Source organism: Canis lupus, chromosome 4 (assembly GCF_003254725.2).
Source record: "Canis lupus dingo isolate Sandy chromosome 4, ASM325472v2, whole genome shotgun sequence".
Lineage (NCBI taxonomy): Eukaryota > Metazoa > Chordata > Mammalia > Carnivora > Canidae > Canis > Canis lupus.
In genome coordinates, this window is record NC_064246.1 from 62,729,009 (window position 1) to 62,743,186 (window position 14,178).

Consider the following 14,178-nt stretch of genomic DNA (forward strand, 5'->3'; position numbering starts at 1 on the left):
ACTTGGTGCAAAAGGCGGCGGGTGGGCCTCACGCCCAGCGCCCGCAGCCGGGGGTGCCGCTTCGTTAATTCTCTCGTTGGCAGCGGCAAAGCTCAAGAAAGTAAAAAAAAAAAAAAAAAAAAGGAACTTTTCCCGGCCTGAGTCGATGTTAAGTCGGACAGCAGCGCTACAACAATCAGAGGAAGGCAGAAGGGAAGGAAGAAATGCCCTCTGCCAAGTGTTGAAGAAGCGCTAGGTTTTCCTGTGTCCTCTAGGCTTGGAGACATCCGGGCTGCAGCCCGAAGACGCGGGGGCGCAATTCACACCCGCGGGTGCAACCGGGCGTCGGGGGCTCCCGGGGGCGCGTCGGCATCGCGCTGGGGCGGTGCACGCCGCCTCCCGGAGCCGGACCCCCGCACCCCAAGAGCCCTGCGGGGCGGGCTCGGGGCAGCACCTGCTGCCCACGCCGGGGTGCAGGGCTCGGCCGGCTCCGCGCACCCCGAGTCCCCGCTCCGCGCGTGCAGCGAGGGCGCGCGGGGCCCGGCTGCGAAGGCGCCTCAGCCACAGGGCGGGACGTGCCCCGTGCGAACCCGGCGGGGAGGAGCGGGGAGCCTCTCCCTATTCGGCTCTGGATGCCGGGCAGCCCCGGCCCACGTGGGACCCGAGCAGAGCCGCGAGCCGCGAGCCGCCTGCCCCGGCCCCGGGCCCCGCGCAGGTCCCTCCCGCGGCGGCGGCGGCTGCGGCGCGGACTCCCGCTTACCTTGACCGAGCACCAGCAGCAGCCGCAGCGGCGCGCCCCCTGCGCGTCCCGGCCGCATCCTGAGCCTGCCCCGGGCGGGGGCGGGGGGGGCAGCACTGCTCGCTCCGTGCACAGGAGTCCGGACCGCGGGCTCCAGCCGCCGTCCCGAGGGCTCCCTCGTCCCGCCAGGCCCAGGCCAGGGAAAAGTCGCCCGGCAGCTCCCGGGGCTCCAAGGCCCGCCCCGGCCCGCCCCCCGGCCCGGCACACCGGATCTGCCCCGCCCCGCCCCGCCAGCCGGGTCCCTGCACCCCCCGCCCCGCCCCGGGCACCTGCGCTCCGCCGCTCCCCGGCCCCGCCCCGTGGGTGCCCAGAACCAGACTGGGGGCCGGTCACTACCCCGCCCCCGAGGCCTCCGCCCTTCTGCAGGCTCCGGGCTCCTGGGGGGGGGGCGCCCGGGGGGGGCGCCCCCCCAGGCGGCGCAGTGCCCCGTTCTCCGAGCCCTTCCCAAGTGGGTGGGGGAACGGCCAAAAATAAGCGCAGAATGACCAGGTTAGGAAAGAAAGAAGATCTGCTCACAAGTTATGATTATCCGAGGTATATTTAAGCAAGACCTGTTGCGAGAGCACCGTGTGTGTGCGTGTGTGTGCGTGTGTGTGTGAGATGAATCCCCATTCATTCCTCTCCTCCAAGATAATAAGCAGCTGATTTGATTACTAAGTTTAAGCGATTCACTTCAAGACAAAGAGAGGAGTGAGAGCCCATATATGAACTTGTGACTCTTCCTCTTTGTCTGTATTACACCATGACCATTTTATTCCTTTTTTTTTTTTTGTTTTTTTTAGTCTCAGATCTGGAAAAAACAACATTCTGTAACCATATCTGGGATTTTTACATACCAACCTAAGAAATAGGATATTCACTTTTCTTTGAATCTGACTTTTTTTCCCTCCAAAAGCCTACAAATTCCCAGCATGTTGCTGAAACCAGAATTCTTCCAGTGACTATTTTTATGAAATAATCAGATGTTTTAATAAATCAAACTTAAGGAGCTATTAGACTAATCATTATTATTATCACCATTCCAAATCTTTATGGGGCAGGTAATAGAGCACTATGGGATGTCTAGGATACTGCCACTCGGAAGTAAAGTAGTTTACCATGGGAGGACTTAATTGATTGGTCAAAATCAAATGCTTTCCTTTCCCATAGCGGAGTCCAGAGTCTTGAATTTTTAAAACACTAAATTGGTATTCATCAGGTGCTACTGCTTATCCTCATGACTATAAACTTTAGAGCTTTGAATTCAAACTGTATAGCCGCTGGTTCTTTCCTGTTTTCTTACTTATCACTTACTAATCCTGCTTACTAATCCTGACAAACACTTGAAGGCATTTTTTTCCTGACCTGTCTGTGGTACTCACCTGCTTACTAAGACTCCCGCTAACACCTGAGAGCTCTCAGGTGGCCGTTTACTAACCCTGACACCCAACCTTGACTCTCCTCACAGGCTTCTTACAGGAAGTCAGCCAGTTTGAGGGAGATGAATATCTGTCTGTTTCCTTCTGACTCACTGAAATGTGAGTAAGTGTTTGGAACAGACCCTTGTTTGGGAGGCGATGTAGTTCCCTTCATGTGAGAGGAGGATCTGTGCTTTGTCTCTGGGTGCTGGGGAGGCAAATGCTCCCTTCTTTGCTGTTGTGCTCACAACGGGACAAATTAGCATTATGCCGGCATGAGGTAGAGAATAGATCAGGAGCTAAATTTTTCCAGAGTAGGCAAAAATTTCAAAGTTCAAGAAACAAAGAGTTGACTCCTGCCCCACATTAATCTTAAAAGTATAAAATGTTCCTGGGACAAAATAGTTGGAGAACTCATGCCTTAATCTTCCTAGGAACTATTCTGCCTAGGTATAACTGTGCTGGACACACATTCGGAGGAAATAAGATCAAGGCAGGGCTTTTTGAACTCTTTGGTCTCAAGGAGCCCTTTATACTTAAAATTTTTGAGAATCTCAGATGAATGGATAAAAAGATGGTGAAATAGATATTTTCTAACACTTCCAAAGTCCTTTACTGCCCTTGGGGTGGAGTCCCAGTCCCACTCTGGAGTCTCCAGGTCTATGGTGCCTCTGGGGCAGGTGGCCTCCTCTGACAGCCTACTTGATTTGCTCCTTCAGGTATTCTCAGCCCTCCTTGGAGTACTTAGGGGCCTTGGAGGGGGCTACCGAGAAAGCCAACATCAGCAGAATGATGCCTGAATTCTAAGACTTATTAGATGTGAGAGTTAAACTTCGGAGGGACTGGGGTTTGGGGTGTCTTGAGACTGGTCTGCTCACGCCTGTACTGGGTGAATTGGCTCATGACTGGGGTGGGGCTACCTCCTTAGACTTCTGAAGGACAGTCTGGCTCTTTCGCTAGGCCCCAGCAACTTCTAGTCATACACCAAGTGGATGGTGGCCCCAGCCACAATGCCTCCTCAGCAACCATGCTTGTGGCACCATGGTAGTTCACCTCTGTGCACAAGGACCAAGATGTTGGAATATTATTCAGCTGCAAAAAAGGACATTTTGCCATTTGCAATGATGGATGAAACTGGAGGACATTATGCTAAGTGAAATAAGCCAGACAGAGAAAGACGAATACTGCATGATCTCACTTACATGTGGAATCTAAAAAAGCCATCTCATAGTACAGAGACTAGAATGGTGGTTACCAGGGCCTGGAGGTGAAGAAAATGAGGAGATGTTGGTGAAAGGGTACAAACTTTCAGTTATAAGATGAATAAGTCCTGGGTGCCTGGTGACTACAGTCAATAATATTGTATTGTATATTTGACATTTGCTGAGAGAGTAGATCTTAAGTGTTCTCACAACGAAAACAAAAAAATGGTGACCATGTAGAAGTGATGGATATGCTAATTATCTTGATTGTAATAATCAGATCATTTTATCTATTTTTTCCCTAATGGTGTATATACACATATTTATACACATATATACAAACTGTAATTGTCAATTATACCTTATTAAGGCTGGAAAAAATATGGAGGATCCCAAAGAAGTTTTGTTTATGTGGATTATTGCTACCTGTATTTACCATGCAAGAAATTGGAACAGATACGTTCTCTAATATTTATATATTATGTATTTATGTATTAATTCAACAATAAGGGTCTTATGTATTAACATAAATAACATATTCTACAAAAAAACCCATATTTCCCCCAAGTAAATAAATCATGAGAAGAATGGCTTTGTCTTACATTTTTGCCAATCTTTTTAATGTCTGGCTTAAAAAATAAACACTTGATTTCTCATATCTGCTCCTGCATCCAATATGTTCTGATGTGTAGTTTCAGTGAAATTATATTAATTTGGTAATAATTTGGAATTAATCTGGTATCACACAGATGCAGATGAAAAAACAGAACATAATTGTGGATACACCTGATACTGTCCCCAAATGCAACAAGTGGTAGCTTCTTAAAGACTAGTTCCAATGTGGAATCTGAAACCACATCAATAACCTTTGCCTACCCTAGTGTGTCGATTTGCAACCTCAGGAGTCCCTGGGGTTGAAATTTGAAGCTGGCCCCCATACATGGAGGGCAAGGAGAGAGAGGAATGAGGCAGACATCTTCAGATTGAGGGGTTGCAGTTTTAACAAGCAAGGGAACTTACACGCTAGGTTTGTCTGTGGCCGCAAGATGAGTGACTCTCCACATTGCTGCCAGCATCCTAAGTTTATGTAGAGCCCCTAACAGGCAGGATTTAGTCATATATACAGTTCATATAGTCTCAATAACACATTATTTTCTCAAAGCCATGTCCCTAATGTTGCTTCTACATTTCAAGGATAGGGGAGGGGATAAGGAGCCTCCAATGTCCTGAGTCCAATTTGCAGATCAATCAGTCATAACCTCCTCCAACATGTTGTGCATTAAAATTCATCGGCCTACTGAGCACTTTGAGTAGATCTTTTACCCCTGCAAAAGTTTTGTCCCCTCATACACTGGTCATTTAAAAAATATTGGTTCACTGAGTTGTGCAGATTTTCCAATTGTTGATGCATTTCAGCACACAATATAAAAAAAGAATCATATCACCTAGCTCATCACAAAAGTCTTTACATTTTGGGAAGCTGTCAGACTCATGCTAGCACATACACATTTTCCAAAATTTCAATTTTCATTTGAAAGCTTGGATTTGATCATTGGCAACACATACTATCAGTGGTTCTATGTGAATAAAAGACCATTTCATTCATTTTTGAGAAATGTCTACCCAATACCCCAGCCTGAATAATCATAGTCTGTCTATCAATTGTTCTTTCAGGTAAAATGGGTGTTCCATGAAAAAAACATGGCTAGTTTGGTTTATGAATCATTGAGACAACCATCTTGACTCCGGGTGCAACACAAGTGCTTAATGTGTATTCCCAGGTTTACTCATGCAAAATATTTAAAGGACATGTACTCAAGGGTTGAGATTTAATAAAGGTAGTTAATTTTTACTGCTTTGTCAAGGACATCCTTTTTGTTGTTAGAGAGAGATAGCTCACACACAGGAACACAATGGGGGGTCAGGACAGAGGGAGAGGGAGAGATAGAATCCCAAGCAGGCTACATGCTTAGCATAGTGCCCAATGCAGAGCTCGATCTCATAACCCTGAGAACATGACCTGAGCTGAAATCAAGAGTCAGATGCTTAACTGACTGAGCCACCCACGTGCCCTGTTACAGACATTCTAAGTGAAACTAGCTCTCTCCTTCCTCCCACCTTTCCTCCTCCCCTACTCTGTCCTCTTCCCCCATAATTCCTCCTTCCTTTCTTCCCCTTCCCCTTACCCTCTCCCTCTCATTTTTTCTCTGAGTATCCAGTGGTGAAGAATGCAATAATTACTCTTACTAATCATTGTTCTTGTACCATAGGGTAAATGTGAACACAGTGAAAAATGCAGATAATATCTCAGTATTAGTATAAACATATTTTGGACCTACTGACCACCAAAAGGGTCTTGCGACATCGAGGGGCCACATTCTGAGAACTGCTAAGGGATAGAGTAAGGCCTCCCCACTCTTTTCTTTCCAACTCTAGGCTGGAGTCTTTTGGAGAGGAGGCTTGAAAGAATTTTCCCCAGCATTTTCTATGACCTTTTTTTATCTTCAAATCCAGGTGTTTGCTTATCTCATTCCGACATGTACAATCACCTAAACTAGAAGCCTCTGCTTTCCATCCTTAGGACTACCATCAGGCCTTCCTGCCACCACACCATCTCAGCTCTGTCCTTAACCTTAACGTGGTGGTCTATCCATTTCCTACTTCCTCTGCCAATGCTGCTCTGTTTAGTTCAAGCCCTTTTGCTCTTTCCTCACAGTGTCAGTCTCCTATGCAATCTCTCTCTGCTTCCTCCCCTCCTATCTGCGATATACTCTATACCATCATCACAGTTATTTTTTCCAAAATGCAGGATTAATTTGCTGAAAATCTTGGGAAGTCTACAGGATGAAGTCCAAGCACCTTAGTGTTTAAGCTCCCAGTTGAACCTCGACCTGCCCCTGCTATCGCTCATACCAAAACTCTTTCTTTTGCATGTATTATGGTATGACTTGAATTTAGTTATGGGTGTATACTCTACCTTCTCACTTAAATGCTGGATCTCTGAAACTTCCCTGTTTCCATCACCAGCGTCTAGTCCTGTACCTGGCAAATAGTTCCTAAAAATTATCACTAAATTGAATTTCTGAAGAGTTCTACATTCTTCTCCCTATACCTGAAAAGGGTAGGGAATGTGAAATTCTATGTAACTCTTAGAAAATTTGCAAAGAAGTAACCAGTGACTCCTCAAATGTTACCCAGTAAATCCATGACAAGACTGAGTAAAATTCAGAATCCATTGCATTTGATTCACCAACAGGTCTCCCGGCATCTCTTGAGTTGCGTGACATCCAAAAATAAAACAGATACTTTCAACTTAAAAAGAAAACAAATAAAACTAAAATAATTCTACGTTCCTTAGTCCCTGGAACCATCAATCCATCTATGCATTTTATTCATACTTCTGTTCTAGCATTACAAGCATTAGCTGTCTTTGTTTTCATGTGTGTGGCAGACACGCAAAGCAACCTGCCAGCTCTGTCCACTGATTTCCTTCTGGAAGTCATCCTGCCTCCTAGTGACATGGAGAGACACCTGGCCCAAACTGCATTGATTAGATTTTCTCCTAGAAAGTTGTATTCATAGTACAGAGATTCTAGAGGATCTTTGCTGACCACATCGTCTTGCAATGATGGTGAATGTTCCTAAAACCCGCCAGACTTTCTGCAAGAAGTGTGGTAAGTACCAACCCCACAAAGTGACACAGTACAAGAAAGGCAAAGATTCTCTTTATGCCCAGGGAAAGCGGCGTCATGACCGGAAGCAGAGTGGCTATGGTGGGCAGACTAAGCCGATTTTCCGGAAAAAGGCTAAAACTACAAAGAAGATTGTGCTGAGGCTTGAATGTGTTGAGCCCAACTGCAGATCTAAGAGAATGCTGGCTATTAAGAGATGCAAGCATTTTGAACTGGGAGGAGATAAGAAGAGAAAGGGCCAAGTGATCCAGTTCTAAACTTCATATTTTATTATGAAGACAATAAAGTCTTGATGTTATGTCCACTTCAAAAAAAAAAAAAAGAAAAAGAAAAAGAAAAAAGAAAACAGAAAGGAGAGACCAAGTCACTGAAGCATTAATACATTAGAGAGAGAGAGAGGGATTGCTTTAGTTCTTTTTATCTTTCTGTTTTCTGTTTCCAGTCATTTGAGAGACCTGGCTGACCATTACATGAAATTAATTCCCTGTATCCTCCTAATATTTTCTTTTTTCTTATTGGACATCCTTTAGGACAGTGACCATGTCTCATTAACTTTACTCACAGTCTCCAAAATAGGGCCTGACACAGAGTTGTTGCTCAGTAAGTGTTTCTTCCAGTAATGAATAAACACATTTATTCAACTAACATCTATTAAAATGAACCAGAGAAAAGAAGAAGTTAGGAAGTTTGTCTCTTAGAACATGGAAAAGCTCAATAAAGGGAAAACTTTATTCAGTTGTACTTCAGGGATTTTTTAAAAAGATTTTACTTATTTATTTGGTGGAGAGATGGAGAGAAAGAGAGAGAGAATGAGCAGGGGGAGCAGCAGGCAGAGAGAGAGGGAGAAGCAAGGCTCCCAGCTGAGTGGAGAGCCCAATACAGGCTCAATCCCAGGACCCTGGGATCATGACCTGAGCTCAAGGCAGACATTTAACCAATGAGCCACCCAGGTGCCCTTCAAGAAATGTATCTTATGATGAATCAAGCCAGCTCTATGGCTATTTGTCACTCTGCTGTCTCTGGAAAACTTGGGTGTTTCAGTTAGAGATATAGATAGTAATGAATGTATTTTTCAAGGAGGAAAGAGCAAACTTACTTAAACTAGCCTAAGTCAAAGAAATGAAAGGATATGAGGAAGTTTCAGAGAACCCAAAGATGTGAATTAATTACAGCCTGGTCTAAGGGACCTAAAGTGGAGCCTAGAAAAAGCAAGAAGACAGTTCATTTTATATAACTTTGAGCAATGGTGTGAGTTGTTGGCTTTGCCTCCCTGTATGTACCTCCTCTTTGCCTCCCTCATGTACCTCCTCATGCTCCATCCTCCTCATTGTGGACTTATTTCCCCTTTAATTCCTCATCACTTCCATGACCCTAAATCTTCAAACTGTAAGTGCCTGTAGTTTCCATGGCATGTCTCTAGTCCTGATTCTAGGAGACCTAATTTTAACTCAGTACATGATCTTCTTCAATTTGACACACTCATAAGACCACTCACCATGACAATCTTTTTTCTTAGGTCCTCTGCCAAGAATACACAATCTTTGATCCTGCAGGTAGCTTTTTTTTTTTTTAAGATTTTATTTATTTATTCATGAGAGACACACAGAGAGAGAGAGGCAGAGACATAGGCAGAGGGAGAAGTAGACCCCTTGCAGGGAGCCTGAGGTGGGACTCGATCCTAAGACCCCTGGATAACACCCTGAGCTGAAGGTAGATGCTGAACCGCTAAGCCACCCAGGCGTCCCCTGCAGGTAGCTTTTATTCTTTTCTGAAGCCAAGACCCTTCCTTTCTCAGTCATTTTGCAATTTAACTTATAGTACATCTTATGAATCACAGTAACTCTTGTTTTATTTGAAGTAATTTTGATTAGCCAGTTAGGTTGGAATCTGTCTTTTTAGACGGAAACATATTTTGAACGTTTAACATAAAAAAGTCAAACGGAGCCAATTTTGCCATTAGGATTTCTTTGACTAGCAGGTCAATGAGAATGAGCTTTGTTTACACATCAAAAGAATGAAATCAGTGAAGATGGGAGAGACTCAATGGATTAGGAAATTAGATTTGCCAGGAACCTCTGTCTTAATCATTAAATCTTTTCTGCTTCTACATCCTTTATTATGCTATAGGAGAAAGTGAAACATCTATTCCTGGCTCATAAGTTTGGTTCACCTTATGGTCTTCTAGTATTTGTCTTGAAGTTTCCTGCATTAATTCTCCTCTAGACTTCTTAGCTCTCTCTCTCTTACATTTTTAAAATTTCTAACATGATCCTTCACTTGGATTAAGTTGGGAATCTTGTAAAAACATCACTTTTGCCATTTATTCATTTACCTAACACATATCTACCACATGCAAAGTAATAGACTAGGCACTATGGTGGGAACAATATGCTATTTGGCTGTCTTTGTGAGCTTGAAATCTCATTACCAAATATTATCTCCAGAGTCTTGCTATAGATGAAATCATATGAAATATATAAGTAGAGAATATGGGAGTTTGGTCTAGTTTATGCCATATAGTGGAATGAAAGAAACTTTAGGCACATTTTTCTTTAGATTTGTTATGAACCTTTATAAAAGTACAGTTATATGGAAAATGGCATTTTCCATCAAAAACTTCTAGATTCAAAGGTAAGTGAAGATGTTTCAAGGCTTAAATTTGTGGAGGCCCAATATTTTTAAAGCCTATAAAACCGTACACTTCCATATGGTATAGTATGGCAATGTAGTTCACTTACTACTTAGAGTTGTGCCCCATGACATACACATAGAGGTAGTGGCTTTCACACAGATAAACAAACTCAACAGCCCCGCCAGTCTCTGAAGAGATCTCATTCAAATGCCCAAGTGTCCTCCTTTCACTGTTTCCACTTATGTAAGTAGGGCCCTTCACCCATGAGCTATTTTTTGTGTCCATGGATTATGACTTACACATATGCACTGGGAGGTCAGTGCGTGTTGCTATTGGCCCCTGGCAGGCCGTGCCCTCCATAATCACTAAATAAGCATAGATTCCTTTCCATTTTGTCAACTAATGATGACTTCAGACTTCATGTTGCCAGGTTTACTTTAAGGCAGGTTGAAGACTCTGCCTTAAAATAAGGAGGCTGCTACCTCCCTGTAGACTGACATTCTCTTAGAGGGAATCCCCAGAAGGCTTGCTTATGCCCCAGTGCATTACAAGATCCAGTCAGATCTACCTGTAGCCCATTCTTCCCTCTCCAATCCCTCCCAGGAAGCATAACTGCGTCCAGGGTAGAAAGGTCACAAAGTGTTCAAACAAGTTACGACATTGTATCCGGAAACACTATTTCCTCTTGATCTTCGGCTCTGCTTTTGAGTCTGGCTCAGAAAATTTTCCACCATATTTCCATGCAATTTGGCTTCTGTTCTTTCTCATTTTCCACTTTCTCCTTCCCTAAATACCTATTTCCACATGACATATATGACTAAAACTCATCTCCAGCCCTAGTACAAACTTCTTCCATATGTTTATATATATATATATTTTAGTATAAGATTTTAATCGTGATTATGTTTGTATTTTCTTTAACAGCTGCATTGAGGTATTACTGACACACAATAAACTGTACATATTTAAGTTGTTCAATTTGATATGTCTTGGTATTACATATTTATATTTTAAGATACTTTTAAATACTATTAAAAGATTTTTAAAAATACAGATAGTTGTGTAGGGGTTTGTGTGTGTGTGTGTGTGTGTGTGTGTGTGTGTATTCATGTACGCATGCATATTTGTGTGTCCTTCCCCTAAACAAAGACTGGAGGGTTAGCCTGGTAGACTCATACATCTATTTGAGGTATTAGACTTCCAGGGAGGGAGTGTAAGGTATAAAACATTAATCCAAGAAACAGGTTTTCAAGGGGCAAGATTAATTTGAGTAAAGTAAGGTGTCAGTTCTAAATCCTAGACTGTGTGTGGGTGGATATTAAAAGGCTTACAAAGCAAAATGGTAAAAATGGTACTAACATTCTAGGGATAGAGTAAAAGATAGTGATACAGTTTTGGCTAAATTATAACACAAGTGGAGTGGTAAATACTCTTCTCATTTCAATACAAGCATTACTGGATCATAAACCAGAGGCGGGAATGACTAGAAGTTAGAAGCCACCGAAAGTGTTCAGAGTACGTTATCCCAAAATATGCCCAAAATATGTGGCATATTTTTTTATATTTTTTTAGCTAAAAGAGATAGAGACTAAGCAGATGCAAGAAAATCTCTCTCCCTTTTCCTTTCCAAAAGAAAGGCAGGTTAATTCTTAGTCACCAGCGACAACTCTAGATTGGAGAGCACACCAGAGAAATCTGCAAAACAAACCTTATGCGCTGGCCCTTAACCTTCATGAGTTTCTCCATATATTTATCTTTCCATATGTGCTACCCCTAAAAGCCTAAACCACTTTTTCTTTGTCTTGTTATTTGTTTATAAAATTGTTCTTTGTTAAGATGCTCTATAATCTCCAACTTCCAACCACCCTTTTGAGTTACCATCACTGAGTTTCCCATGTGTATGCTTGATGAATATGTTATTAAGCTTCTGTTTTGTTTTTTGTTAATCTGTTCTTTGTGCATCCAACTCATAGGGCCCTAGCCCTAACACCTAGGAGAGCAGAGAGAAAAGTTTTTTCCTTCCCCAAACCACCAAGCATATACAAGTGATCAAAACCAAGAGCAGGAGAAAACCACAATGACTAGGGCACCATGCCATGCCATCTGGGTTGAAAGTTGGGACCATCATGGTAGTTAGAGGAGCCGAGGAAAAGGATGATAGGAAAACAGTGTTGCTGCTAATTGATATCTGCGAGATACACATTCTAGTAACCTGTAGGAGATCAGAAGCAAAGCGTTAGGCCTGGAGTTCCTATACATCTCTAAGTAGGACTTGAGCCAGAGAAACATTATTGTAATGCTATAAGCTAACTACTGCATGCCTCAGGCAGAGAATCTTCTGGCTGAGACACATTATACATTACTGCATAAAGATTGCCTTTTATTTTTTTATTTTTTGCCTTTTATTTTTTATTATAGTCTATTTCTATCCCCACCCCCAAATTTGTGTTACCTTAAATGCTCCTCTTACTGGCTCTCCATATTTGTAGCAAAGCAGCAGAACTTCCTGTATTTATCATCTTTGGGTTGTAGGTTGCAGAAATGAATAGGTGGATGAAGAAGAAGATAAGTGACAAACATAAAGGCTGATCAGAAAAGATTAGATCAACCAATTCCGGAGTCATTTTCTGTACATTAATATATGACTTAATTTGAACCAAAACAAAACCTGGCTGTTGCTATTTTACATGTTTAGAATATAGATGTAAGTTCTATAAACTGGCAAAAATAAAATGAGCATGTTTTTATTTGTAAAAAGTAATCATTTATTATTGCCATCCACAGTAAGAATTACAAAAAAATCATTTAAGATAGTTTAAATAAGTTATTCGGAATTTAAAGGAAAAGGCCTAAACTGTTAGCCTAAATTATCATAGAAATTAAAAATCTATATATATTAAAGAGACTACTCAGGATGAGGAGCTGAGAAGAGGGGAGTAAGATAACTACTGTGTACCAAGTGCTAAGAATGCACATGCATTGTTATTTCAAATTTATCTTATTTTAGCTACTCATCACAACTTATGAGCTGGTATTATGTTCTCCACTGTGTGAGTGAAGAGGCTCATTCTTAGAAAGCCAAGGTCAGGACAGTTGTCCAAGCAAATGCTGCTAGCAGTGCCAGAGTGGGCATGCTGACCCAAGACTCTGACTCCGTAGTTCATTGTCTTTCCACTATATTAGGTGGCAAATTATACTTTGAGATACAAAATTTCAGATGGCACTCTTCAAAACTGCTTTATAAGGATAGGAATCATATACATGTATCAGGTTTTTTATGCAGCATATAAAATCTGAATACATTTCAGCTCAGGCACTACAAGGCATAAAACTATTTTGAGTACTAGGCATTTTTCTCTTTCAAGGCCAGATTGTCTCATAGGAAATACAAAACAAAAACAGCCAACTCTAATACAATCACAGTGCCCTCCAGCCCAGCATGACTGTAACTTTCAAAGACAATAAAAACTAATAAAAACAAAATACATCCATACAATGGAATACTCTTCAGCAGTAAAAAGGAATGCAATGATATATAAACAACAGGGATAAATCACAAACACATTTTGCTGAATGAGAAAAGGCAGATACTTTATGAATTCTTTGATATGACCTTGAAAAAAGCAAAAGTAAATCGACAGAGAACTCAGATCCATTAAGGGGGCTGGGGACAAGGAGAGGAAAGGACTGAAAGGTGCATAATGAAACTTTTAGAGGATAGAAATATTTTATATCTTGATTGTGGGGTGGTTACATGATTTTGTACATTTTTCACAACCTGTAGAACTGCTGGTTTGAAAAGGATAAACTGCTATATGTAAGTATCTGAACTATCATGACTTAAAACTTTTAAAACCCAAAGTAAAAAGAGAGGTTTATAGAAAGAGATAGGTGGGGTAAAGTCTGGGCTATAGAAACGCCATCTGGGAAAGAGCTCTGGGGGAAGTGAAATTAGAATGTGAGTTAAGGAAACAAAATGCCAATGTTTATGCTACAATGTCTAGGAAAGGAAAGAAGAGAGACTAATTCTTCATATTTAATTACATCTTTAAAAAGGCACTTTCAATGTAAGCACATTTGCCTGACTTGACTAAAAATTGATTAAAGAGAATGGATGTTTCTTTTCATAGTCAGTGTAAATAATACTTAAACATAAAGCAAATGCTTCATTGGAGAGGTAGGTAGCCCTAGGATGCCTCTTCCTCTATTATTTGTATCAGTTCAAGGATGCCTTCCTGCCAATGCCATCAAATGCAATTCAATCAACATTTCTGGGAAAATCTTGCATTCATTTTCATTTTTGCCTTTAGCTAACTTCTGAATTCTGCGCAGTCAGAAAAGTTACTCTCTTTATGCTAAGTAGATCTGGTCACATTCAACCCAGCACATGTTTATGGAGTACCTACTGTGGCTAATTACTGCACAGAAAGCAGAGGCAGGGCAAAACAGAAGTACAATGCTTCCTGACCTCTGGAAG

The 14,178-nt window shown here is 42.0% G+C and overlaps 2 protein-coding genes across 2 annotated transcripts in view; one reads left to right on the plus strand and one right to left on the minus strand.

Annotated features, from left to right (window-relative positions):
- ITGA2 (integrin subunit alpha 2) overlaps positions 1 to 991 on the minus strand; it is a 102,255-nt gene extending 101,264 nt beyond the window's left edge. Inside the window, exon 1 of the mRNA XM_025435416.3 lies at positions 740 to 991. Within this exon, the coding sequence (XP_025291201.3) occupies positions 740 to 797 (58 nt within the window). The 5' untranslated portion in view covers positions 798 to 991. The remainder of the gene's footprint in view (positions 1 to 739) is intronic.
- Positions 992 to 7,001: 6,010 nt separating this feature from the next.
- LOC112651555 (60S ribosomal protein L36a-like) lies at positions 7,002 to 7,373 on the plus strand. Its single transcript, XM_025434850.3, has one exon. The coding sequence runs from the start codon at positions 7,003 to 7,005 to the stop codon at positions 7,324 to 7,326; it is 324 nt and encodes a 107-aa protein (XP_025290635.2). The 5' UTR covers position 7,002; the 3' UTR covers positions 7,327 to 7,373.
- Positions 7,374 to 14,178: the final 6,805 nt, after the last annotated feature.

Coding starts and splice junctions, on each gene's coding strand:
- LOC112651555 (XM_025434850.3), top strand. CDS start 7,003: ATGATGGTGAATGTTCCTAAAACCCGCCAGACTTTCTGCAAGAAGTGT.